The sequence below is a fragment of the Tiliqua scincoides genome, chromosome 4 (assembly GCF_035046505.1).
Source record: "Tiliqua scincoides isolate rTilSci1 chromosome 4, rTilSci1.hap2, whole genome shotgun sequence".
NCBI classification, from domain to species: Eukaryota; Metazoa; Chordata; class Lepidosauria; order Squamata; family Scincidae; genus Tiliqua; species Tiliqua scincoides.
The window spans coordinates 196,867,744-196,893,671 of NC_089824.1; the positions used below are offsets into that span (position 1 = coordinate 196,867,744).

Sequence of the window (25,928 nt, forward strand, 5' to 3'; positions counted from 1 at the left end):
TTGCCTCTGTTCCTTTCCCCGGTTCACAACATTGCATCAATATATAGTATTTACAATCATATTTAGAATTGCTACATAGTACTGCCTTTCTATAAACTCTTATGGATCAGTCCCTCAAATGCAGCTTGGACATGATTTGATTGAATGATCTTTTGGAAAGCCTCTCAGTGTTGTTTTTGTAGTGATTCCTTACCTATCTCTTCAGCAGGTGGTTGCCTGTACTCTTGATTTTCTAAACTCTGCTGAGGCATCTTTATCAACTCTCTGTTGCAACTGCCACAGTTTGTTGTGTGTAATTCTTCTTTAAGTCAGCTCTTCAGGCAAGCATTTTTGCTATTTGCCTTACACTTTTTCCTATTAAAATAGCTAATTTTCCCCCTATCTATTATTTCTGCACGTCAAGTTATTTCTGAAGCTGAGCTAACTGTAAAAGTAAACTGGTTTTCTCTCATTCTTATAGGTGATAGTGGCCACTAATATTGCAGAAACCTCCATCACAATCAGTGGCATTTCATTTGTGATTGACTGTGGCTTTGTGAAGCTCCGTGCCTATAATCCAAAAACAGCCATTGAATGTCTTGTGGTGGTCCCTGTATCAAAAGCATCAGCCAATCAGAGAGCAGGCCGTGCAGGTCGGAATCGGTCCGGAAAATGCTACAGACTTTACACAGGTGGAGTTTGCTTAAAGTTGGAGCTGTCACTCTTTCGTGCTTCGAAGTTCTGTCAGTGTCCTGGATTCAATTAAGATTTATGGTCCATCGTATAAAGTGTTTATAATGCATTTAATAATACTTTACAACTTCCTGGGTTAATCACATAGGCAGTTCCAACTAGCTGAAGATTGCATGGTGAGACAATGTCAAATGCTACATAGCAAACATAGTTTTGTCTGTGTGACTTTGGCTTGGATCCAAACAACCACACCTAGAGTTTTGCTCATACTGGGGCTTTTTGTCAGCACGTGGGAGGCAACCCCTCCTAAGGGTCAGGGACAATTTGAGGATGGCATGCAGTGAGCTGCAGCTGGTTGAGAGAGAATTTTTGGAAGTTTTTTATTTCATTATACCTTGTAATGGCATAAGCACTTTCTGCTTGCACAGCAAGCACTTTGGATCCATCCTGATGACACTTGAGAGCAAACAAAACCAATTGAGGGAGAGGGAAGAGTAAAGCAATGGGTGAACATTTTTTCAGGCATCTCCCTTTGTTGAGAGAGGGGATTGGTTCTTGACATTGCTGAAAATTTCCCCAAGATAGAATTGTTTTGTTTCAGCCTCATTTTTACCATGCATATACCATATCACAATAGTTGGTGGAGGAACTAACTACAGTGCCTAAATTGTGTCATCCTCTACCAGATATTTTGTATAGAATCATGGTTATGTAAAGTCTATTCTTGGTCGTTGATTCTTTGATCTTACTGGTGTAGTTGGTGTAGACACTGATGTTGTCTTGTAGCAGTAATTCAGATACATGGCACCTAAAGCAAGCTTTTAAAAAAAAAGATCTTGATAAGGTTTTTAAAAAAGAAACAAATATTTTAAAGACCAAGTTCATACCTCTCACGTTTATACCGAAAATTTTTAAATATATGTAGGTAGCTTAGGAAGGATGTGTGGAGCATCCAATGTTCATCTTAAAACTAGAATCATAAGGCACCTGTAGAACAATTCTGTTGAGGCATAAACATCTGCACTGCTCTACTTAATCCACTTTGTTCAGTCATTGATTTGTAAAAAATGTATAATGAGCTAAATGTATTATTGGGCTAAAAGCAGTGTTTATAGGTGCAATTCAACTGCCTTTAAATTAAAGGTTTAGGTTAAACATTAAATATTAAATTAAAGGTTTAGGTTAAATATGCACTACGGTCCTGATTCTGGTCACCATCCAGAGCTGTAATTTAGCTTTTAAAAATTGCAAATTCAAACCATGCATTTGACACAAAGTGTAGTTTAGCTGTTAGATCAACTGACTTTTAATCTTTGATCTTGTTCTAGCTTTTAAATCACTCCATTGTAATGAATGGGTTCTGTTCTCAGTATATGATCATGTTGATTGGTGTTTTAATGCTTGAAATCTTGGGATTGTGCCTCACAGCCCTCACAGTGACCATAGACACACCAATGGTCCTGTGAGGAGGCGTAGTAGTAGTAAATATTTTATGGTTTCATGTACTTGTATATTTTAATTAATGTGAACCATCCTGGGAGGCTTTTTCATAGTCTGAGAAAAATCTCCCAGATAAATAGTTTGCCACTTTGAGCTTAGGAAAAGTTGATTATACATTTTTAACAAACAAATGAATGAAAGGGTTAAATGCCCCTTTACCACATCCTGTGGTTCCAATTGGAATTGCCTCCTGTTGCAGCTGCTTTTTTTTTTTAAACCAAAGACACAGGGCCAAACTGTGCACTAAAAATAATGTGTATTTTGACCCTTAAAATGTGTCTTCTATCAGGCCCACATTCCGTTAGCAAGGCACTTTCACTTAGTCCTGATTAGGCCCCTTTCCTCTTTGCAGTCTCTGTGCTCTGGAATATTCAGTAAGGCACAACTAGCTTTTGCAGTTGTGGGAGAAGCTCCCCACCCAAATCGTCTGTAAAATTGCCTCTTGGATGTTGATTTTCTCATTGCAGACTGTGGTAGATCATTATCAGTTATCTTATATAGCTAGATTGCAGACTGAGCATTTTTAATAGTTGGCATGCCTTAGGTTTGATCTTATTGTTTTTCTCTGAGTCTGGAATCTTATAATAGTCAGCTTATTAGATTGGCATTTGAGATCTGACCTAAAAGAACTTTGCCCTTACCACAGAGGAAGACTTTGAGAAGTTACCACAGTCCACCATTCCTGAGATGCAGCGCAGTAACCTGGCACCAGTCATTTTGCAGCTCAAGGCCTTAGGAATTGATAATGTGCTTCGGTTTCCCTTCCTCTCTGTACGTATCAGATTTGTTAACTTTTCAACTTGTTAGATTTTGACAAAGCTTAAGCATGGGACACATAATAACAAGGAAGTCTACTCTTTTTTTACCTGTGCTCACGCAAAATATGTTCATACCATTCTGATGTGTACCAGAGCAATAAATATTGGTTGACATTTTATTTATAAGGATTGGGTTTTTGTGGGCCTCATTGTTCCTTTTGGCAACAAGGATGCTAAAAGTCTGTGGATTGAAAAGATCAGAACAGAGAGTGAGACAGAATTGGGTGACCTGCGCAATCTGTGAAGATGGTGGTTACTTTGCAGACCATCCAAAGTGATTCACCATCTAGTAACTGCTGCTCTGTTTCCCAGGAAATAAAATTTGATGGATACCAAGTTAATTGCAAGGTCACTGTTGCATATTTAGAATGAACTGAAGATTTGAACAAGAGAGGTTTCATAGTCTAAATAAGCAAATACACTTCTTTCTCAGGCACATCTCCAAAAGAAAGCATCCATTTTGATAAAAGCCTTTTAATCTTTTCCCCTCAAGATTCAGGAAAAGATATATAACTAGACTTCATAAATTCTTTCATGTTTAGTTAATGGCCAATACCATTATTAGCAGGATTGTAGTGCCTAGGGATCTGTATGGCTGCCAGCACACTGCAGCATGCAGAATATGAACTCTAATCTGTGAAAAAAACTTCTGCCAAATTCTGGTAACGATAAATGTTTATATTAGAATGACGTTCTTTCAGCCTTCATGTTTCCTTCGAAAAATGTAATTCACAAATAGCTGCGTTGACACTCTTCCTATCTTCCATAGCAGGCGATGAAGCCTCATGGACAACATGTCTCTCAATGGCTGTTAATCATGATGGCTATGTGCTTCCACTAGGTTCTGTGGCAATATGCCTCTGAGTACCAGTTGCAGGGAACTAGTGATGGGAGAAAAGCATGCCTTTCTCTCCTACCTGTTGACATCTAAGAGGCAACTGATGGACCACTGTGGAAAAGAGGATGCCAAAGTTGATGAGTCTTCGACCTGATCTAGCAGAGCTTTCCTATGTTATGTTTATACGTATGTTCCATGACACTGCAGGGTGTGTCTGTGTATCTCCCACAGAAGTTATGACTAATCAGAACACAGTAGGACAAGTCCAGAATGCTCAGAGCTGAAGAAATGGGGGTATTCTGTGTTTGCAGCTTCAATCTGGGAGCTGTTGCAACTGTGTTGATCATATCTAGTAGAAAGTATATGGTCACTAGGTTGTGCAGTATGCAAGATTCTGGGGGCATGGGTGAGTGTGTGACTGAGAGATTTGTTGGAGTCTGCTGTCTAAAGTGATGTTGGAGGGGTTGCCTCTGCAGATGCATTTGAACTTGCCCTTACATGCTAGCATTGGCAGCGTATGGACTAAAATTTTATTTTGCACTTCTTTGTCCCTACTGTGCATTCCTTTGCAAGGTCAGTGTCTCTTAACGCCAGACTTTTGAGATTCCTACCCCTCTAATACCTGGGAAAAATATTTGAGGGCACAGCTCCAGATTTTGCAAGACTTCTTCCATTCTCCCCTGTGTAACCACTAGCTGCCATGTGTAAAGAAGCAAAGCATTATAAACCTAGCATAGTGTAATCATTTATTCCATTAGTAGTAGTGGAGACTACGAGAACTCTAGTAGTGGAGTTCTAAATTTTTAGTGCAGGAACCTGGAATTTAGTAGACTTTGTAAAAAATTTGGATTATCCAAATAAGAAAGAGCTGTCAAGGAGCTCACAGTGCCAGGAAATTATAGAGTTTGTAGTTCTTTGTCTTTCTGCCTTCAGAAGACTATTCTGGACCATTTCGGAGGGGGTTCTGCACAATGAGTTTAACTCCTTGAGGAAAAATTTCTAACTTTATTAGAATTGGTCTGTCATTCAACAGGTAGAGGTGCAACTGTAAGAAGAGAAGCTAAATTAAGTGCTTCTCATTTAAAACTAAATCCTGAGACAGGTTTGTGCAACATTTTACCCACTAAATTGAACCCACTAAATTTTACCCACTAAATTGAAATCACTCCACAACCATATATTGTAGACCCCCACCATCACCATCTGGCAGCCCCAGGCAGGTAAAAAAACCAGTTGGTATTATGTTCCTAGTGCATCACCATGCATGGTTGTTGAGGAGTGTTCGGTTTGGTAGGAAACTTGTTGGCTGAGTCCTATACTGAGAAAAGCAATGTTTAAAATGTTTTGACCATGAAATGTCTTATGCACACCTCTCTACACAAAGCAAAGTGTTTTATGTTTCTTCCTAGCCACCACCTGCCCAGTCAATGGTGCAAGCATTAGAGCTGCTTTATGCATTAGGAGGTAAGATTATTTTTTCATTAATTACTGTAAAGATGTAAGACGGCAACATCTCAATGGTTGTCTTTGCAAAGCAAATTCCCCAGATGTTTGTGCAGACAAAGTATTAATTACAGACATCACTGTACGTAACTAGAATCTTTTTCTTGTAGCCCAAAAATTATATGAAGTAAATCATGTATCACTTGAGCATGGAGTACTACCAGTATTTCTTGTTTGTGTAAGTGCCAGATTCAAGGATATGGATTAGCGCAGTGGAAGAGTATCTGCTTTGCATGCAGAAGGTTCCAGGTTCTGTTTCTGGTAACTCTAAGGAAGAGCAAAAATTCCTATCTGAAACCATGGAAAGCTACTACTGTCAGTGTCAACAATATATAAACCTATCCAGTTTTAAGAAACAGTTTCTGTATGTGGTGTCTGGTGTAACCCCAATGGTAGTGTTTCCTACAGAGTATTTGGAGACAAACCGATGAGAAACCTAGGCATGTGTCTAAATCCCACACCTATATACAGCAACACTTTTTAAGTGTTCAGAGTTACGTAACAGACATTTCAGCAATCCTTACTACAAGGACTTAAAAAGAAGAACTGATGGTTATATTCTCTCACAGTAGCTTGACTCTTGGGTTACCTTCTTATCATACAGTGGCATAATTGTTGTCATGTGTAGTACTCAGGGAGATTAAAATCCCCAGAGAGCTCTTTTGATTATTATTTTTTTTTTGGTCCAAACTGTCTTACACTCTTGGACAAAACTGTGGAGAGTGGAGAGATGGAAACCTCTCTGCTGATTACCATAATATTTTCCAGTTGAATGGTGGAATGTTGCCAGCAATGCTCTTAAGTTCTATAAGTGAACCTTTTAGATTTAACCCCCCCCCCCCCAAAAAAAAGAAGATAAAAAAGCAAAACTTAAATGTAATGGGAGATTTTTATTGTTAGCATCTTATTAAGAATACCTTTATTTAATACTTTGAGATTTGGGGTTCCTCGGAGACATTGCATTTGATTTAAAGATTTATGATGATCCTACAGAAAAATGTCTTGAAAAGCAAAGGAAATATTTTAGGTTGTTACTTTCACATGTTGCTCCTGTGATGGCAATCCTAATTGGTTTACGTGCAGTTGTGTGTGAGAAACATGTGCATGGCAAACTACTGATAGTTTTTATGATTTCTTCTCAAGAGTGAACATATGAATAAATGTGTTTATTTAAGTAATTGAGAATTATAGGAAATAAAAACAGTTCTTAGAGATGAGGAGTACTCACCAGAATCCTCTCATTTTTACTAAAATATAAAAAAGTAAAATTTTGGGTTGCTGTCACATCTATTTGAAGGACGTGCATATTGATAAAACCTTCAGTAAGTGTGCGGTTGTATATGCATTTCATGTGAAACATGCCAACAACACAGAAGTATATCTGCACTGCCTGTAGATGTGACTGAAAGTATTGATAGACAGCAGCCTGCTTCGTGATGTACCTGTGGTTTGATTGCCATAGAGCAGGGGTGTCCAAACTTTTTGGCGGGAGGGCCACATTATCTCTCTGACACTGTGTCAGGGGCCAAGAAAAAAAGAATTCATTTACATTTAAAATTTGAATAAATTTACATAAATTTCCATAAGTGAACATATTAGAGATGAAACTTATATGAATAAATGAACGTCTCACAGTAACTCAAGGCCTATAAAAGGTCTTGCACAAAGAAGGCCGGCCTTTCCTTTGCTGCTTCACAATGTGGAACAGCAAGCAGTTGAGGGAGCCCGCAGCTCACGCAAGAGGTCAAACAGTCATTCTCATGCTGAGACCAGTGTAGGTTCCAGCAATTTTTCAGAGGGCCAGAAGCTCATTGGAGACTGGGGGCTCCCTGCAGGCCGGATTGGGGGTCCCAGAGGGCCACAGATGTCCCCTGGTCAGGTGTTTGGGCACCTCTGCCCTAGAGCCAGGGTTTTAATATTCAGTTGCACTATTGTTATAAAAAATTATATACCACTTTTCCAAAAGAGGTCACAAAGTGGTTTACATAGCACATTAAATAAAAAGATAATAAGCAGGTTATGGAATGCTCATAAAAGCCATCTTGTGTGTTGCAAAATGGTTTATCCCAGGTTCTAATTATTTGGTCAGAGGCTGACCACTTCTGTCATTTTTCTGCATTTTAGTTTCAGGATATGATGACTCAGGCAATGAACAAATGCCCAGAATACATTTTAGCTGGAATCTTAGTTCAAGTCTCTGGAGAGATCTACACTTACAATATCTGTACAATTAAGTTATTTTGAAATATTTTATGACATGTGTGGAAGGTAGGACCACAGCTTAGTAATGGAGCACCTGCTTTATATGCAGAATATACGGGTTCAATCCCTGGCATCTCCAAGTAGGGCTGGGGGAAACCGCAGTCTGGAACTTTGATTGCCAATCAGCATAGATCAGTGTTACTCAACCTTGGGGTTGGGACCCCAATGGGGTTGCAAAGTTGTTGTGGAGTTGCAGCAACTTATGGGAATGAAAATGTTGAAGACTACTAGACTAGAGCACCACCAGATAAAGGGGGAGGCATCTGTATCCCTTTAGGTACCAGGAGATCATATCCTAGTCCTGCTCAGGTTCTTGGCAGTTGTGCTAAGATAGCTTTCACTAGTGCCAGGTTTCATGGTAACTTTTTCTGCTCTAATAAGACTATTTGGTTGCAGTGAACACTGCTGGCAGGGTGTTACGGGGGTGGGTGGTGATGGGGGCAGGATGGGCAGATCCCACCCTGGGGGGGGGGTGTGTGGATTGACAGTGGTCCCCAGTCTCATACTTCATCTATTTTTTGGGGTTATGGCACAAAAAAGGTTGGACCACTGGCATAGATAATCGTGAACTAGATGTACCAGCCATCTGACTGTGCAGAACAGTCATACACCTCATCAGTATTTAGGTTCTGAGTTGCTGCTTTTCTTCCTACAGGGCTTGATAAATACTGTCGTCTCACAGAACCTCTTGGAATTAGAATAGCAGAGTTCCCTTTGAATCCAATGTTTGCAAAGATGCTCCTAGAATCAGGTAATTCCAAAGAAAGTGCACATTGTCCAGCATTCAGCTTGTATATTGTTAACTACCCTGTGCTTTGGTCACATAAAAGAATTATTTTCTATACTTATACAGACATTTGGGTTAACAAGAATAGGAGGAGAGAAAGCAAGGCAGGAAACCTCGTATTCAAGTTTTAGCACGACAATCTTAAACTGGTTTCGCCGGCATAATGGATTGATTTTGCTCTCCTAGTTATCACAGGCTCAAAGGCCGTCTAAGAGAGCTGTTTTATGCTGCAATTCTATATGCACTTACCTAGACGCAAGTCCCATTGAACATGGTGAGACTTACTTCTGAGTAGACATGCATAGGCATGCAGTGTTACAGTATTTGTTGTCTGAAGCTGGGATCTAAAGGACTGTGCGTTGTATTCTGGGTGTGCGCATTTTCAGGCCGCTCTTCCTGCTGTAGTTCCTCACCTTCACTGAAATATTACTTCTAGCTCTGGAATTCAGTGCAGTGTGTGTGCGTGTGTGTGTAGAGAGAGAGAGTTATAAAAACAGTTATGGTCCCTGAGCTCATATGGACAAATGAATCTTTGGATAAGAAACTTTCTGGTTTAAAAGCAGTAGGGCAGAAAATAATAGTTACAATATTTGGCAAATTGGACTGAAACACTTAATTCATTGACAGAAGGTGGAACAGAACAAGGTCACAGTTGATGGTATCAGATATTTTGCCAGAACATTAGGCAACATGAAGTGGGTTAGCAAGTTATTGTCATACCGTTATGCACGGTAAGCTGCTTCTTTTCCGGTGTGTACGTGTTGTCTTTGGTGAGAACTGAACATTCAGAGTGCAAGTTAAATAGTATGTAGTCTACAAATTGCTGCTGTTGTGTTACCTGACCTGCTGTCACTATGGTGTAACCCAGCATTCTCCAAACTTTTTGGCCAGAGGGCCACATCAAATATCTGGCATGGTGTTGAGGGCTGGAAAAAAAATTAAATATAAAATGTATGTAAAGAAATCAGAGATGGAACTTAAATGAGTGAATAAATGAATGAATGGGCTTATTCATTCAATCTCTCTGGCCCTTCAGACCAAATGCAACCCTCCAGACACAACCAGAGCACAGTTCCAGTCATGTTCGGCCAAGTGAGCCAGAGGCTTTCAGGGAACAAGAGGCTGGCCGTGGGTCGGATAGAGGCTTGCTGCAGGCTGCATCTGGCCCCCGGGCTGGGGTTTGGAGACCCCTGGTCTAACCTGTAAAACAGCTGTTACCAGGAACATTTCCAACTAACATTTAGTATAACATTTAGTAATAACTTACATTTAGAAAGCAGAAGCCCAATAGCAGCATTTTCTCTTACATAGTTCTATAAGATACAGCATGTGGGTCTGTTGATGGCAATTAAGAGCCCAAACGTATCCAAATTTCCAGCACTGATGCAGATGTCCCAATGGGGCGTGTGCTTCATCCTGCAGTGGGGGGGGGGGCAGTCATGGAGTCCACCTCAAAGTAGGGGAGCATTTGTTTCCTTACAACAGGGCTGCATTGCGGCTTCATCAGTGTTGGAAAATTGAATAGAATTGGCTCCTAATTTACATGTATTTCTGAAGTGATTCTCTTACAGTAAGGCCTCTTTTAACCTCTTTTTTTCTCAACCAGCTCCATTTGAACTCTTCACATTTTGCCTTGGTTTGTAGCTGCTCTGCTTTCATCATCTGCTGGAGGTGTTTTAATATGACAACTGTAAAAGAGTGAATACTTTTTTTCTTTTATAGCATTGGCAGTGAGAAACTGAAGAACCTTTTTTTCTCTTTAAATCATTTTTGCAGGGAATTTTGGTTGCTCCCAGGAGATCCTGAGCATTGCAGCCATGATGCAGATCCAGAATATCTTTACCATTCCTCCAGGCCAAAAGACACAAGCTGTAAGAATTCACTAATCACTCTGAAACTCTGCAAACTCGTTGACATGAGATGTATAGAGCCAAATATTCTAGTTATAAAGCAGAGAATTGCAGTTTGGTAAGACAGGAAAAAGAGGGGGGATGAAAGTAAAATTATAGTAAGTTTTAACTTGTTTTATCTTTCCAATGTTTTAATTTTATTGATTTATATGCTTTGCTGTTAATAATTGCTTTTTTGATGTTGGGAACTACAGTTGGTAGCTGTATCTTAGTAGCCACAATTGAGAGGAAGGTTGTCAGTATTTTAAATACATAAAATAAAAGTGAACATACTTAGTGAGCCAGCTTGTTTTTCTAATAATTTATGTGTTTATTTCTTTAAGGAACAGGTTCCTATGTTTATATTGCTTGTAGGAGAGAGGAAAATATTTACTTTAACTTTTCTGAGAGGTTATTGGGGAAATGAAGTATTTAATAACTGAAGAGACTACTCCATAGATAAAACATTAGATAAAAGATGCAATTTTTGCTCAAAGGTGACTTCTTGATTGCAGTACGTTAATGATACAATTCTATGCATTTTATTCAGAAATAAGTTGCTCTGTAGTCAGTGAGGCTTAAGTGTGTATAGGATGGGAGCCTAAATAGTCTGAAGTATGCAGTGGCAGTGGTTGAGAATCTCTTTATATGCTTGATTTTTTTTTCTTCGAAATTATTTTAAACTCTATATAGTTTTAAATGTTGGGCTGCTGTAGCAAGTGATGTAGGTTCAATGAGAATGTAAATAACCTGGTTTTTTTTTTTTTTGCCAGACTTCCTATGCTGATAAAGTTTTATTGATGTCAGTGAGATTATACTAAAGGAAATTAACTATGACTCTTGTTTAAAAAAGTTTTTCTGTTTTAGATCAGAGAACATAGAAAATTTGCTGTGGAGGAGGGTGATCATCTCACTATGCTTAATGTCTATGAAGCCTTTATAAAAGTAAGCAAACTAAAGTACATAAAGTACGTGAGACCAGTCAATTTTACCAGTCTTGAATCTGGTTGGTATGAATCCATTTGGAAATATCCAGGATACTTAAATAAAAGAACTGGATGTGTAGCATGCGTCACATGAAGTCATTTCTGGTTTTGATGGAAACAAGGAGTTACTCGGAGCACTGAAGCTTCACCCAGATCACAAAAAGTGTTGTTCAAATCTTTGATTTCTGGAGTTTTGCTGCACCATATACTTTTTCACACTTTAGTGTATTTTGAAACTTATCTCAGTTGCCATAAGAAATAGAAACTTGGTGTATACGTGTAATTTTTTTAAAAACTAATGTTAAGTTACTCAGGATGCTGAATTCTTCTGGTAATGGAAGAGGAGGGAGACTTCCAGTGACCACCTGCTAATCCAGAGCAGTGATGCCTAGTGCCAAGCACTCACTCCCTTCTGTCCTCTACTCTTCCATTCAGTTTTAATGAGCAGCCTGGTGGGACTAGACCTTGTAGATCCAATCTACTGCCACCAGCCCTAGAGATCTGGTTCCTAGAGGGATTCCTTGGGCAAAACTCCTCCCCAAGAATGCTATGCAGGGTTGTTAAAATGCTCTCACCCTGCCAGTAATACCTGCAGAGTGGGGAGGCTTGCAAATTCACTGATTCCAGAACAGGTAGAGATTTTAGGCAAAAAGGTTTTATTAACAAGTGAAGAGAAAACACCATTTAAACAGTCTTGGGTTCTTACAAATAAGCCCCGAATGGGGCTGGCCCTGCAGGGAAACCTTCACGTGCAGACTGAGACTAGGCCGGGAGCCTGGGTCCACACTCGGCCTAGAATAAGCTGAGGCAACAAAATCCTCCACAGAAGCCACAACTGTTAAGTATTTCATTGCATCATCAATCTTATGAATTTGTAGAGTACACACATAGCTAGAATTTTTAACATTTGGAGTGCGGCTGCACTTGTATACGTGTGTGTTATAATTACAGGTATCCCTTAACAGTTCGTTTTCAGACGATCTGCTCTTTCAATGCATTTCAGTTACACCCGGAAGTCATTCATTCAACATGTGCTCTGCTTTTTCAACCTCTTGCTGCTGTTCTAAAGAATAAAATTGCCGCCCTCCATGTTGATTTGCATATGACATGGTGATTATCCTGTTTTGGTGTAGCCACCTCAACTTGCAGAGGTAGCTATGTATCAGAGCTTCTTTTGCCAATGTGAATAATTACCCTTTCTTGCCAGTATACAATTTTAGATTGATTTTGACATATTGTAGACTGATTTTTGGCTTGCATTTGCGTTCCATCTCTATATTTATGAGAGCACTTTGATATTAACCAAATAGGTCACAAATTATAACTGGATAAGTTAGGTTGTCTCAAGAGAACTAATGATTTGAAAACTTTTTTTGCCATGCAATTTACCTGTCCCCATTTCTTTGCAGCACAACAAGAGTTCTCAGTGGTGCCAGGATCACTTTCTGAATTACAAAGGCCTTGTCAGAGCAACAACTGTGAGAGAGCAGCTGAAAAAACTTCTTGTCAAGTTCAAAGTACCAAAAAAATCCAGTGAAGGTAGGAAGGATAGAAGCACTTGGCCGTTTCTTGTTTCACTGATTTATTCTCTGTTAGATATAGAAAACAAAATGTCCACATTCAGCCTGCATTTCTCCTTCACAATGCTTGTAGAGGTGGTTTCTTTGCTTAAAGTTCATTGTGATCACTTAACATCCATTCATTTCAAATAGATTCAGTGTTGTATGATGTGTACTTCTAGCTTTTACTTCCTGTTATGGTCCTCTCATATTCTCCTTCAGGAGTTGGAGAGAAATTAACTTTTTCTTGTTAAAAAGAAGTTTATTTATTAAAGGATTTTTGCTCCACCTTTCTTCTGCTGGAGTAGATGCCCAAGGTGGCTTACAAGCTAACTACCATAGCTAGAAATATTAAGGGTTTTGGAGAGCTGGGGTAAGCGTCATTAACTTCATAGACAACTTGTTGTAGCTTCCAGTTTGTAGAAAAGCTTTTCCCTGTTGTACATCTCGCAGCTCGGACAAAATCCAAACAATGCAATGTCTCTCAAAAATTGAAGTGAACACATGCAGCCTGATAATTGTTTGTGTTATCTTCATTTAAAAAATGCTCAACACTCCCCACTTGTAAAATTCGCTTTTTTCCAGTATTTGCTTTTGTTGCCTAAGCATTTAACTTCCTCTTTACATGAAATATTGATCTGTCATATTGACTTTGTAGAACAACCTGGTCCTCTTCTTCATTTCAGGTGATCCAGACCCAGTTCTGCGGTGTATAGTTTCTGGATTCTTTGCAAATGCAGCCAGGTTTCACTCTACTGGAGCCTACAGGTAGTTTGCCATTGTTAAGTCTCCCTTTTTCAATGAAAATGTTGTTCTAGCTTTCCCAAATTTAGTGGTTCAGCTGTTGATCACTAGAGTCCAATCCTTTGAACAGTGACTATGAAAAGCGAATACAGTGGCACTAGATCAGGCAAGGTTGTGTCTTTGTCTCTGAAGAAGGGTTTAATAGAAAGGCACAGCCACTGAAAAAGAGTGGTTTGTGTCAGAAGCTGCCTTCATGCGAATGAAGACTAGGTGGACTGCCAACCCTGTTCTGATTTTCATTGGTTGGCCAGTCACTGAAGCCTTTGAAAATGTCACTTGCATATGGCGTATTGATTGGGATATGCACTGAGAAACGGGTGCCTTTTCAGGCACACATCTGAACAAGCTCCAGTGCTGGTGTGCCTTAGCAGATCAGACTCTGCATCATGTCAGATCCTATTCTGATGGATGCAGCAACTCTAAATTACCACTTTTATCCCAGTGCATACAAAGGCAGGAGAGGCAATGTGTGTGCAAGCACAGAGCTCAGTTTAATTATCACATAATAAATTTATTTTCCAGGTTTCAAAGCCACATTCACCAAGTCTAGATACTATCCTGATGTTTTGCCTTAAACTTTGTAGAGCATTATCAAGGGAATAAAGGAAAATGCAACTAACACCTGGAAATTCTGAAACCCACTAGAAACAAGAATATCACGATTTACTGCATGAAACAAAAAACTATGGCAAATAACCCTGCCAAAAGTTCAAAAGAACTGTAGGAACTCTTAACAATTGCAACCTGCTTATAGCAGAGCTGACTCCAGTGTAAACACTAGGACAAGAACAAGACTATTTACAGTCAGACTTTACTAAACTAGCTGCTGATCTAATTCCATCCCCAATTACAGGTTGAGCCTCATTATTCGTATGGGTTCCGTTCCAAGCACTCATGTGGATGGCAAAAAATGCACTATAGCAAATCAATTTAAAGTTTTTTTTTGCAGTGATTTACAAACAGCCTTGCTGACCTTTGTGATGTGTAAGATAAGAGTCATTAAGAAGACAATCATCAATCAGTCCTCCTCCAAGGGCTTAGAAAGGCACTTCACTCAGTCCCTCCCTTCATCAATGCAAGGTGATCACCTTTCTTTCACTTGCTCAGGGGGAAGGGAGGGGTCGCCTGGAGAGAGAAGGATTGATGGATTGTCAGCCAGCTGCCCCCCCCTCTCATTAAGGAGGCTATTGTTAAAGGACTGTTCAGTTTTTTAAAGGGATGCATTTTTCCCATTCTCCAGGGATCAGCTCATTTCTTCTCATTTGCAGTGGCCATTCCTGTTGAGTCAAATCTGTGAATAAAAAATCCATGTATAACAAGGTTGGACCTGTACCACATTACAGCTCTTCCATCACCTCATTGTTCAGTTCCTTTTTTCTTAAAGGCACCTGTTATTTCAACCTGCTCTTTTTTGAATCTTAAAATGCTGGTGTTGCTGGGTACCCAAGTCCAATCATGACTAAGACTAAGGGCCCAATCCTATCCAACTTTCCAGGACCGGTGCAGCTGCAATGCAGCCCCGAGGTAAGGGAACAAATGTTCCCTTACCTTGAGGAGCTGTCTGTGACTGCCTCCCCACCACAGAATGCAGCACATGCCTCATTGGCATGGTTGCACTAGCACTGGAAAATTTGGAAAGGATTGGAGCCTAAGACTCTCCTCTTTTCCATTCACGTTCTGGTGGTGTTTATGAATTTCAGTGGCCTCTCTGAAGATCCACACCCAATTTTGCAGTTTTTTAACTTGTGTCTGGTCAGAGCTTTCTAGACTTAGTGAATATGACCTTGAAACCTTGAAAATGAATTTCTCATTAGGTGACAACTGCGACCATGGAAGCCTTAGTTCCTATATCAGTTTAATTATGTTTAATACATAATGCAGCACAACATCTGAACTGGGTTATTGTCTAGTTGTTTAAAAGTAAAGATAGATTTGCTTGTGGTATTTATATTCTGCTGGACCTTAAAAGACAAAATGTCAGTTTTTCCTTAAATATTGCTTGATAATTTGCATTCTTCTTCAAGCACTTTCTTTTTTTGTTGTTTGAAATCTCTGCCAGAATTTGATACTAAGAGCCAATCAGCCCATGCCATATCTGTCAGGATCATTATTCTCTACTCTCCTTAATTGCATTGTCTTCAGGTAGTTATTAATAAATATTGCTAACTCTAAAATAATGTTCTTTCAAGGACTATTCGTGACGACCATGAACTACATATTCACCCCACCTCAGTGCTATATGCAGAGAAACCTCCTCGTTGGTATGTTTTAATGTATTATCTAATTGAGTTTGCAGTTCATCATGCAGAGTTGCAAATTTCACTACATTCAGTGCATGCTGGAAGACTGTGAGTTCAGAATGCTCCTGGTTCTATTAAGTTTTTATTACATCTATACTGAGGGGAAAAAAAATCAAAATGTGGCATGTTACCAGAAAGAACAGAAATATGTACATTGTTGACTGGGAAACTAGGTAGATGTTTTTACGCTCAAGACCAGAATCTAGAGCCTTAAAGGGTATATTTTATGTAGCATTTCTTTTCTGGGGAATATTTTTGGAATGTTTTGTAAAGAATACGTATGAAATTCATAATCGGCCACTCACATTCTTCATTTTTGAGACATGATCTAATTAGTACTAACCAGTACTGTTGGCTTTTATTACTATTTTTGTTGTCTTTTGGCAGCAGCTGTTGGAATTTACTGCCCTATTAGAGGATGGTCAGAATGTGTTTTCACACTAGATAGTTAATTTCATTTTAATTTGATTCTGTCTACTAGCCCATGAGAAATGAGCCGTAAGTCTACTGACAAATGTTCAAAAGTAATGTCCTGGGAAGACAGTGGGCAGTATGGAGAGGGATAATAATAATAATAATAATAATAATAATAATAATAATAATAAAAACTTTATTTTTATCCCGCCCTTCTCCCTAACGGGACCCAGGGCGGCTAACAACATATTAAAAAAAACAGATTTTAAAAACATTAATACATAGCAGATAAAAACATTTAAAAACACATTACAGAGGCCATAAAAACAGTAGTCAGATTAAAAGACAGAATAAAAGAGCAAGTCACCGAGGAATCAAGCCTGTAAAAAACTAAAAGATGTATAAAAATGTTAAGAAGGCCAGAAATCAGAAGGCTTGTTTAAACAACAGTGTTTTCAGGCCTTGCCGAAAACTCTCAAGAGAGGGAGCCATTCTCAAATCAAGGGGGAAGGGTGTTCCATAATGTTCCATAATGTTGGTGCCACTACCGAGAAGGCCCTATTTCTTGCAGCCGCCCCCCAGACCTCCTTGGGTGGCGGCACTTGCAAAAAGGCCTTCTCTGATGACCTGAGATGGCGAGCTGGATTGTACGGGAGTAGGGAGTAGGCGGTCTCTAAGATATCCTGGCCCAGAGCAGTATAGGGCTTTAAAGGTCAAAACCAGCACCTTGAATTGGGCCCGGAAACGAATGGGCAGCCAATGTAGCCCCCGGAGAAGCGGACTGACAGAGTCAAACCACCTGGCTCCGGTGACCACACAGGCCGCCGCATTCTGTACTAATTGTAGTTTCCAAACCGTCTTCAGGGGCAGCCCCACATAGAGCGCGTTACAGTAATCTAACCTTGATTATAGAGCCTACTCCGTGGCGGTGGTAGCAGCGAAGAGATCGTTCTTCTCTGCTACCATTGCGTCTGCTGATAGCCGTCCGGCAGAGCTATTCTGTGTGGTGCGGGGCCTCCTTCATCAGGCCCCTTCGGTAGTCCAGGAGGAATACATGGTCAGCTGCTGTGACGTGTTTGCCCAACACTTTGCAGATAAAATCGATTGTATTCGTCGCGACTTGGATGCCACATTGACAATGTCTGATGATGTCCCCTTGGCAACTGCTTGTCCAGTATTGTGGGATTCTTTTCAGCTTGTGCAGCCTGAGGATGTGGACAGACTCCTTTGGAGTGTGAGGCTGTCTGCCTGCCTGTTTGACCCTTGCCCAGCTTGGCTGATTAGAGGGGGGGACTGGCTGAGTGGACGGGGAGGGTGGTCAACTCTTCTTTGATGGAGGGGACATTGCCGCTCGCCTTGAAGCGGGCGGTGGTTCGCCCCCTCCTGAAGAAGCCCTCCCTGGATTCCACTATGTTGAATAACTATCGGCCAGTCTCCAACATCCCGTTTCTGGGCAAGGTAATTGAGCTGGTGCACCAGCTGCAACCGTACTTGGATCGTGCAGACCTGGCCACAGTGATCCTTTTTCACAGAGTGTACTGGATTTTCTCTAAACCTTCACAGTTCCAGACTGTGTTTTTCAGCATGCAGAGAAAGGTCCCTTGCATGACCTTTGGAATACTCCTATCCCCTTCTCATCAAGTGGGGGCTTGCATATTCCTCATCTACACAGGGGTGCCCAAACCCCGGCCCTGGGGCCACTTGCGGCCGTCGAGGCCTCTCAATGCGGCCCTCAGGGAGCCCCCAGTCTCTAATGAACCTCTGGCCCTCCAGAGATTTGTTGAAGCCTGCACTGGCCCAACGCAACTTCTCTCAGTGTGAGGGCGACTGTTTGACCTCTCGCATTACATGTGGCATGAGGGCTCCTTCCACTGCTGTTTCACGTCTGTGATGCAGTAGTGGCAGCAAAGGAAAGGCCAGCCTTGCTTTGTGCTAGCTTGAGCTATTGCAAGACCTTCAATTGTTTATATAAGTTCATCTTTAATACATTTATGTAAACTTATGTACATTTATTCAAATTTTAAATATAAATTAATTCTTTTTTTCCCCGGCCCCCGACACAGTGTCAGAGAGCTGATGTGGCCCTCCTGCCAAAAACTTTGGACATCCTTGATCTAGCATATAGGCAGTGATTGTGCCGTTAAGGGTTGGTGTCTACATCATGAGGCCATTTTTAGTGGTCTCACAAATGGGTATTTATTCAAATATTTGTACCCCACCTTTCCCCTTCCATAGGGAAGTGTTCAGTGTGGCTGCTGAGTGCTCTGCCGATAGCACCATATATTGTCCTTATATTGTTCTTATGTTCTTATTGTTCACCATATATTGTTCTTATATTCTTATGGCCTCTTGCTGTTTTTAGGGTAGTCTACAATGAAGTCATACAGACCTCAAAATATTACATGAGAGATGTCACAGCCATTGAATCTGCTTGGCTATTGGAACTAGCCCCTCACTTTTACCAGCAAGGAACGGTACGGGCTCGGCATAGACTCCAAACGGTACCATTGCCGTATTGGCAGCTCTTGTTCTGTTCTTTTCCAGTGCATGTTAAATGTGCTTTGGATTAAGATAATTTAAAGGAATTATGTTTAGGCAAGAGCCTGTATATGATATACCCAACACAACCCATAATACAGTTTAAATGTTGAGGCTTTTTTCTACCATAATATGGAAAACTGCTTGGCTGTTTGGTGGGCCGCTGTGAGGTACAGGAAGTTGGACTAGATGGGCCTACGGCCTGATCCAGTGGGGCTATTCTTATGTTCTTATGCTCTGTCTGTCGTTCTGTCTGTCAGTGAAATATGAAAAAAATGGTTGAAAATGTATATGGTGAAAGTATGACTATTTTTGCTTTTCAAGCCAGACTTTTTGTCTTACAGCACCATCCTATCCAAAACAATTGGCATTACAGAACCATGTCAGTGAGACTGGTGCAGACACAACAGTCCTGATTATTTTACCACAGTTAGAAGCAGACGATGGGATTATCACACTTAATGGAACTGTCACCACCAATATATAATTTGTGGTTACAGCTAATGAGATTACCCTCTGAACTAGGAATCTGGATAGCCATAAGCCTGGAACCCTCTTAACTAAGGGTGTCATACACAGAGCAAACACTTTCACAGAGCAGGCCAAATAGCATTCATGGTGCTTGCTGAGAGCTGGAAGTGGTGTCATAAACAAGTGTGACCAGAAATGAGCGCCTTGTTCTCACATACATTAGCTGCAAATGGCAGAAGAGAAAATATGCAAATCTTGATCATATTTTCATGATATGGGAGAGCCCAATTATCACATGGGCTGCTCTTTCACCTGTGCCGCTTCTGGTGAGTCATCACTTCATAGCTCAGCAGCTGAGAGGTTTCTGCTAAGTGACACCTCTGCAGAAGTGGTGTGGCTGGAAGAGTAGCCCGCATGATAATTGGGCTCTCCTAGCACTTCAGCAGCATCTCCTCCTCTTATCCCTGTAGTGTTTCTTGACTTCTGAGGTTTCTTTCCATTTCTCCCAGACCCTGTGCAGAAGTGGCACAGCGGAAAAGGTGGTGTTGGGAGAGCCCAGTTATCCAGTTGGGCTAAAGAGCTTTGTAGGCCATTTCTGGTCCGCAGGCCTTAATGTTTGACAGCCCTGATCTTAACCATAGAAGGGGCTTCAAGGGGCAGAATGTGCAATCATTTAGCCTGTCTCCTTTATTCCATGGTGTTGAGTTTGAGTCCATTATTGAGTTTGAGTCCATTATTCCTGCTGTAACCTGTAGCAGCACTGACTCCCTCAGCCTTAACCCTTCTGTGAGCACAATCCCATGCACATTCTGCTGTAAGTTCTATTGTGTTCAGTGGGCTTACTTCCAGGCAAGCGTATATAGAATTACAGCAAGCAGTTCAAGAACCATTATGCTGACCTATGTTAGCAGGGCTGTTAGGATTACTGAGCTAATTTATGTGAAGTTCTTTGAAAGTTTGAAATGCTAAATATTATTGATACAGAATAGTACAAAGGATGCAGTGTTTTTCTATGATGAAATCTTAAGTGTTGCAGAGAAGCTTAGGGCAACTAGTCACAGTAATGGATCACTGGATGGATTCCAAAGTATAGTCTAGCAGCATGTTTTTGCCATTAACCGACTGTAATCTTTGTGGAATTTGCAGGTGGGTGTACCCCGCCCAAGACACTTTGTAGGAGCTTCACAAATTTGCCATAATTGGCAGGATGCCAGCAAAACAGTGGCAGGATGTAAAATTGTTGGCTATGTGCCAACTTTGGCATTCACGATTATTATTTTTTTATTATTTATTCAATTTGTATTCTGCCTTTCTCCCTGAAGGGCACCCATGGGATCAGGTCTACGTCATAAGAGTGCTGCCGCTGCTGCTCTTTGAGGAAAGCCAGAATGGAATGGAACATATTAGCAATTTAGTAGAATGCAGCACTGTTAAGAATAGGAATACACCAACCTGCTTGCAAGCTCAGAAATTTCATCAGCAAGTTGCTAGCTAGTAATGTCAATTAATCGAAAGGGACCTATCTATGGTTGTGGACTTGCTATCTTATAATTATAATGAAGCAACAATTCTCCTGCAATAAGGAAAGCAGGAAACAATGTACCACATAATCCTTGAGTATATGAATACTTGGGGATTTGTCCACGATTCCTCAACCTTCAGGGAGTTGTAGCTGAAGGTGCTTCCTCTTCAGGCCATGTTCACGGTCATGCAAGTGCAACAAAAACAGCTTCACATTCAGAGCCTCAGGTGCAAGCAGTTGTGCAACACCTAGCCTGACTCTCTCATATAACCATCAAGCAAAATCAAGACTTCAGGGTAGAACTGAGCAGCTTGCAGAATGCCACCACTGCTCTACCCCTAGTTACAAGCATTACTATGGATGCAACCCATTATGTTATTCCTTGTCATTGTTCGTACTGTACACTGAAAAGAGGATAACTGGTTGATTACCACATATGTTTGCTAGCTTGTTCACAAGCAAGTGCCAAGACAGGACCGCTGTTTACTGCAAAACATGTGCATGTTTCGATACACACTGCTAGAATGGTGGTTTCCTTGGTCTCTCACTGCTTACTGTATTCTCTTATGGAACTTTTGTGTCCTTTCTTGTGTCACGTGAGCAGACCTCTTTAGTTTTTTAAGAATGAGAAAATGTTTGATAAATTAACCAATTGGTTATATAACAAGCTAGCTTCATAGGGCTAGTTGTTAACAGGACCCCTTAGAACAGTGTTTCTCAATGTTTGTCCTTTGCCATGCCGTTTCACATGGTCCACCTGTGAAGTACCACCAGAAGTAACCAGCAGTGACATCATCACCAGTTTATTCTGGGTTGGGAGGCCAGATGTGATGCAACAAACACCAGTAAGAGGCTCACAGTGGATAGGAGGCCTTTTTCAAGTGTAGAAAAGCATGCTTTGGAGCTCTGCTCAGTGAGCTGAGCCTCCTACTGCTGTTCCTGGTCTTGCTGCCAGGTGGCAGGTCTCCAGGCATCCAGCGAGTACTACCAGACACCACCTCAAGTACCACTGGTAGTACCTGTGTCACTGGTTGAGAAACACTGCCTTAGGAAAACTACAAAGTGGTAGAATTGTCATCCAGAGCCACTCTCTGGTGTGGGTTAGTCAGATAGGAGCAGAACTGCTACAGTCTGATGCATTGAGTCTTCCAGTTCCATCTAGTTCAGAAGGACTGGATAATGTCAAAAGCCTCAGAGGTCCAGAAGCACCAACTGGGAGCCCAGTCCTATCCACCTTTCCAGCACTAGTGTAGCCACAGTGCAGCCCCGCAATGCAGAACAAATGTGTCCTTGAGGAGCCTTTATGACTGCCTCCCCACCACAGGATGCAGTGCACACCCCATTAACACAGCTGCACTGGCACTGGAAAGTTGGATAGGATTTGGCCCTGAGTCAGTCATCCTGACAAACTGTAGATGCAGATTGTCCCTTGGATCCCCCCAAGGTTGACCCCTGCTGAGTACATCACCTTCTATGCCTGAGCTATGTATGTGAGCCTGCCCTATTGAACTGTCTCTGCCTTATGTCCTGTAATGCATTGAGATGGGTGGTGCTGCAGGTCATACAGGTTCTGGAGTTCTTTGGTCACTTAGCCCAAGTGTTTCAGGTATGGTATGATAAGGATATGAGCCAACATTACAATTATATAAAATCTTCTGGAATCTAGTAGATAGCACTGAAACATGCTGACACCACATCTCCCCATGTGTCTACAGTATGTTTGTCACGTAAGAAGCGGTATCTTGAACTGCACAGCAGTTATGCAAATAATTGTTCCATTAATTATCAAAAGTGACTGGCAATTGCTCTGGTAATTATTTACAATTACCATACTTCATATTGAATGGCACCATAGCTGAGTAACTTCCCTCCTGTGACTAGAAATTCTGGCAGACTCTTAGTGAGTAGCATGGTAGTTTTCAAAAAAATATTTCTAGCAAATGATTGATTTATCTTGGTCAGATTTAAATGCAACACATGGTTAAGCTGAGCATTGTGTTTTTCTGGAGAGGAGGCTGGTCATGGTCATAGGAGAGAAGTTATTGTTCAATGAATAGAAAGCGTTTCCAACATTCAATTCAGTGTGCTTGGAATTGATTGAATATTGTAGCAGAACACTTATGAAATTATGACACCAAGAGTTGTATGTTCTTTTTATTGCAGCACCTTTCCCTGAAAGCCAAAAGAGCTAAAGTAGATGACCACTGATTCACTGTGGCTTGTTGAACTTCACAACATGTGATGCTGAATCTGCCGCCGATTTGAAACTGTGCTACAGTTCATCCAACAGTTAGTTAATTAGCAGCCTGACCCCATATCATTTATAAATGTTGAAATGCCTGCCTGCCAGGATCCTGTAGGGATTTGTGCATGACCAATACATTGTAACACTTAAGTAGAGCTTGCATTGTGGACATTTTTATCCTGCAGTCTAATTGTGACCACTCCTGTTCACCAGGGCACTTTGCTCCTTTTAAACTAGGTAGAAAAATGTAACAGTATAAAAGGAGACATAGAAAATTATTGGAAATGTTTGCAATGCTTGGATAGCGATGCAAAACACTTGGGGTGGAGAGGGGAAGGGGGAGAGAATGTGCCCTCAGAGTGAGGAAGCAGAGCTCAGGATCCTTTAGACCACTGTGAAAGCTGCTGGCCATCCCGGACCTGTTTGCAAATGGTAGGCAGATTTGGGACCACCAGCAAAACCTTGAATTACCTTAATGGTTTGCATTGAAAACCTTGAAACTGTGATTGTGCCTAACTGCTGTGATTTTTTGTTGTTGTTGCTATGAAGCAATAGAATTTGAATCTTTTACAGACTTTCTCCATTTCTCCCTCTCAAATTTTTGGTTTTTATACATTTGCTTTCCAAATGGAAGCTGTCATTTTAGTACACACATAATGTGTTCATCTGCACCAAGCTTTTCATGTGGTCCAAGCTTTTTTAAGTAGCTGTTAATTGGGAGGGTTATAGCACAAGCCCTTAGTTGCTTGCTTTTTGTTTCAAAACTAAAGAGATTGTGGCTAGTCTCGCTCAGAAATATCCAAAAACCTGTGTGCCCGGTCTGTGGCCTAGCAAAATGTATCTTTTGGCTTAAGAGACATAATTGTCACCAGTCAGTCACTGAACTCTCAAATGGAGATGACTGTACACTGGTGAGGGCAGGAGAACTTAGAAGGAATTTTTTTCGTGATTCATAGGTAGGAAGCTGATGAGGTGCCATGAATTAGGAAGTAGGGCAGTGGCAGAGTTTAAGCCATTTAGGCTTCACTAGATGGTCTCAGAACCATCTCATGTTGCACCAAACAAAAGAGCATTTCTTATCTTGCTGCTAATGCTACTCTGTGTAGGAAAGAACGATGCTTAGTGAAGAGGGGCGCACTTTTCTGCTCTCCAATAGTCTCTGTAGCCCCCTTTCTTGAGTGCAATTTGATGAACTCCACTTCAGACATGAGGACATGTCCCTTAGCTTGTCCAGTGTTGCATTGTGGTACAGTCATACAGAACATGTGCAGGGGCCCTCTATTCCCTACATAAAATTGTATATAAAATATACACATAAAATTGTGTATAAAATTGGCCTATTTTCAGAAAGCTCCCATCAGATTTGAGCTATTGAAATTCTGTTGTCTGTGCTGCTTTTAGCTGGGTTTAACAAATGCCAAAGTGTGCTTTCATGAACTGGGTAAACTCAAGTGTATTTTTCCCATTTTCCCCCAGTACATTTTTAATAAAACGTTCTGCTCGTTGCAGCTGTTAGGACTGCCTTCTTCAAAGATGGTGGGTGATCTATGTTGCCAGCACTGGTTAGCCTGTGCATTGGCTGCCTTTCCACAATTCCCCTCCTTGTATTAACAGTATAGTTTTGGATAATTATATATTTATTTTCAGATGATATTTATTTTAGAATGATTTTTTTTAAAGAACATTGGTTTTGTTGAATGCCTTGTTCTCTTTTTCAATTTTTTTAAATGTATGTAAATGATAGCAATTTTTACATAGAATAAGTGTCTTCCTTGCCCTAGATATGCATTATGAATCTCTTTCAGATCTTCCTTCCCATTCTGCTCCCCACAAACCTGCAGAGAAGCTTGTTCTATCAATGTGTGACCTGAGTAATGTCATTGTATTATGTATATATATCAGCAGCTTAACAAGATAGTCATTCCCACTTCTGGATTTCTGATGTGACTGGTTTTCTGTGTACTTCTCTCTCTTGGTATGTGAGCTCTCTAGAGCTGGGATTGTCTTTATTTTTCTGTTCTGTATGGTGTCCAGAATATTGTCAATGTTCTGTAAGGGGCATCTGATTGCATCTAAAGCTACTCGTCCTTCAGAGGAGCTTACAAAGGCCTGGATACAAAGATATGTAAACTTTCCATGTTGCTTTGATCTCTAGTAATACACTTTAGAAAAAAATAAAGCTGTGGAATCGAGAAACCTTAGTGATTTGTGTCGAACAGTTTTTTTTTCTCAGTATCATTTGTCAGGCCAAATCTTATATTATTTATTTCAAGCATGTCCTGCTGTTGCATTAAAATAATCAAAAGTGACAAAATCGTAAGTCGTATTACAAACTAAAGAAATATTATAGACAACATTATTTTTAAAGTTCACTAGTCAGCAACTTAAATATCAGAGTGGAAAGTAATAGTCAATTAAATAGCAGAGTAAGGCCACACCTATTGTGTCAAGTTCTGGTCGCCACATCTAAAAAAAGATATAGTGGAAATAGAAAAGGTGCAGAAGAGAGCAACCAAAATGATTACTGGGCTGGGACACCTCTCTTATGAGGAAAGGCTACAGCAATTGGGACTCTTCAGTTTAGAAAAAGGCACCTGAGGGGGGGGGATGGATTGAGACATACAAAACTATGCATGGGATGGATAGAGGGATGTTCTTTTCCCTCTCATACAGCACCAGAATAGGGGACATCCACTAAAATTGAATGCTGGGAGAGTTAGGACCAAGAAAAAGAAAATATTTCTTTACCCAGTGTGTAATTTGTCTGTGAAACTCCTTGCCACAGGATGTGGTGAAGGTGTCTGGCCTAGATGCCTTTAA

General features: G+C 40.7%; 1 protein-coding gene across 2 annotated transcripts in view; it reads left to right on the plus strand.

Moving 5' to 3' along the window:
- Nucleotides 1-25,309, plus strand: part of DHX35 (DEAH-box helicase 35) — a 46,995-nt gene extending 21,686 nt beyond the window's left edge. The window contains exons 12-22 of one of the 2 annotated variants that reach the window (XM_066624084.1): nucleotides 461-671; nucleotides 2,819-2,943; nucleotides 5,238-5,292; nucleotides 8,249-8,344; nucleotides 10,157-10,251; nucleotides 11,137-11,214; nucleotides 12,665-12,794; nucleotides 13,501-13,582; nucleotides 15,808-15,879; nucleotides 18,695-18,833; nucleotides 23,027-25,309. In XM_066624084.1, the coding sequence (XP_066480181.1) occupies nucleotides 461-671; nucleotides 2,819-2,943; nucleotides 5,238-5,292; nucleotides 8,249-8,344; nucleotides 10,157-10,251; nucleotides 11,137-11,214; nucleotides 12,665-12,794; nucleotides 13,501-13,582; nucleotides 15,808-15,879; nucleotides 18,695-18,833; nucleotides 23,027-23,071 (1,128 nt within the window). In that variant the 3' untranslated portion in view covers nucleotides 23,072-25,309. The remainder of the gene's footprint in view (nucleotides 1-460; nucleotides 672-2,818; nucleotides 2,944-5,237; nucleotides 5,293-8,248; nucleotides 8,345-10,156; nucleotides 10,252-11,136; nucleotides 11,215-12,664; nucleotides 12,795-13,500; nucleotides 13,583-15,807; nucleotides 15,880-18,694; nucleotides 18,834-23,026) is intronic. The other variant, XM_066624085.1, reaches the window with a different exon arrangement.
- Nucleotides 25,310-25,928: the final 619 nt, after the last annotated feature.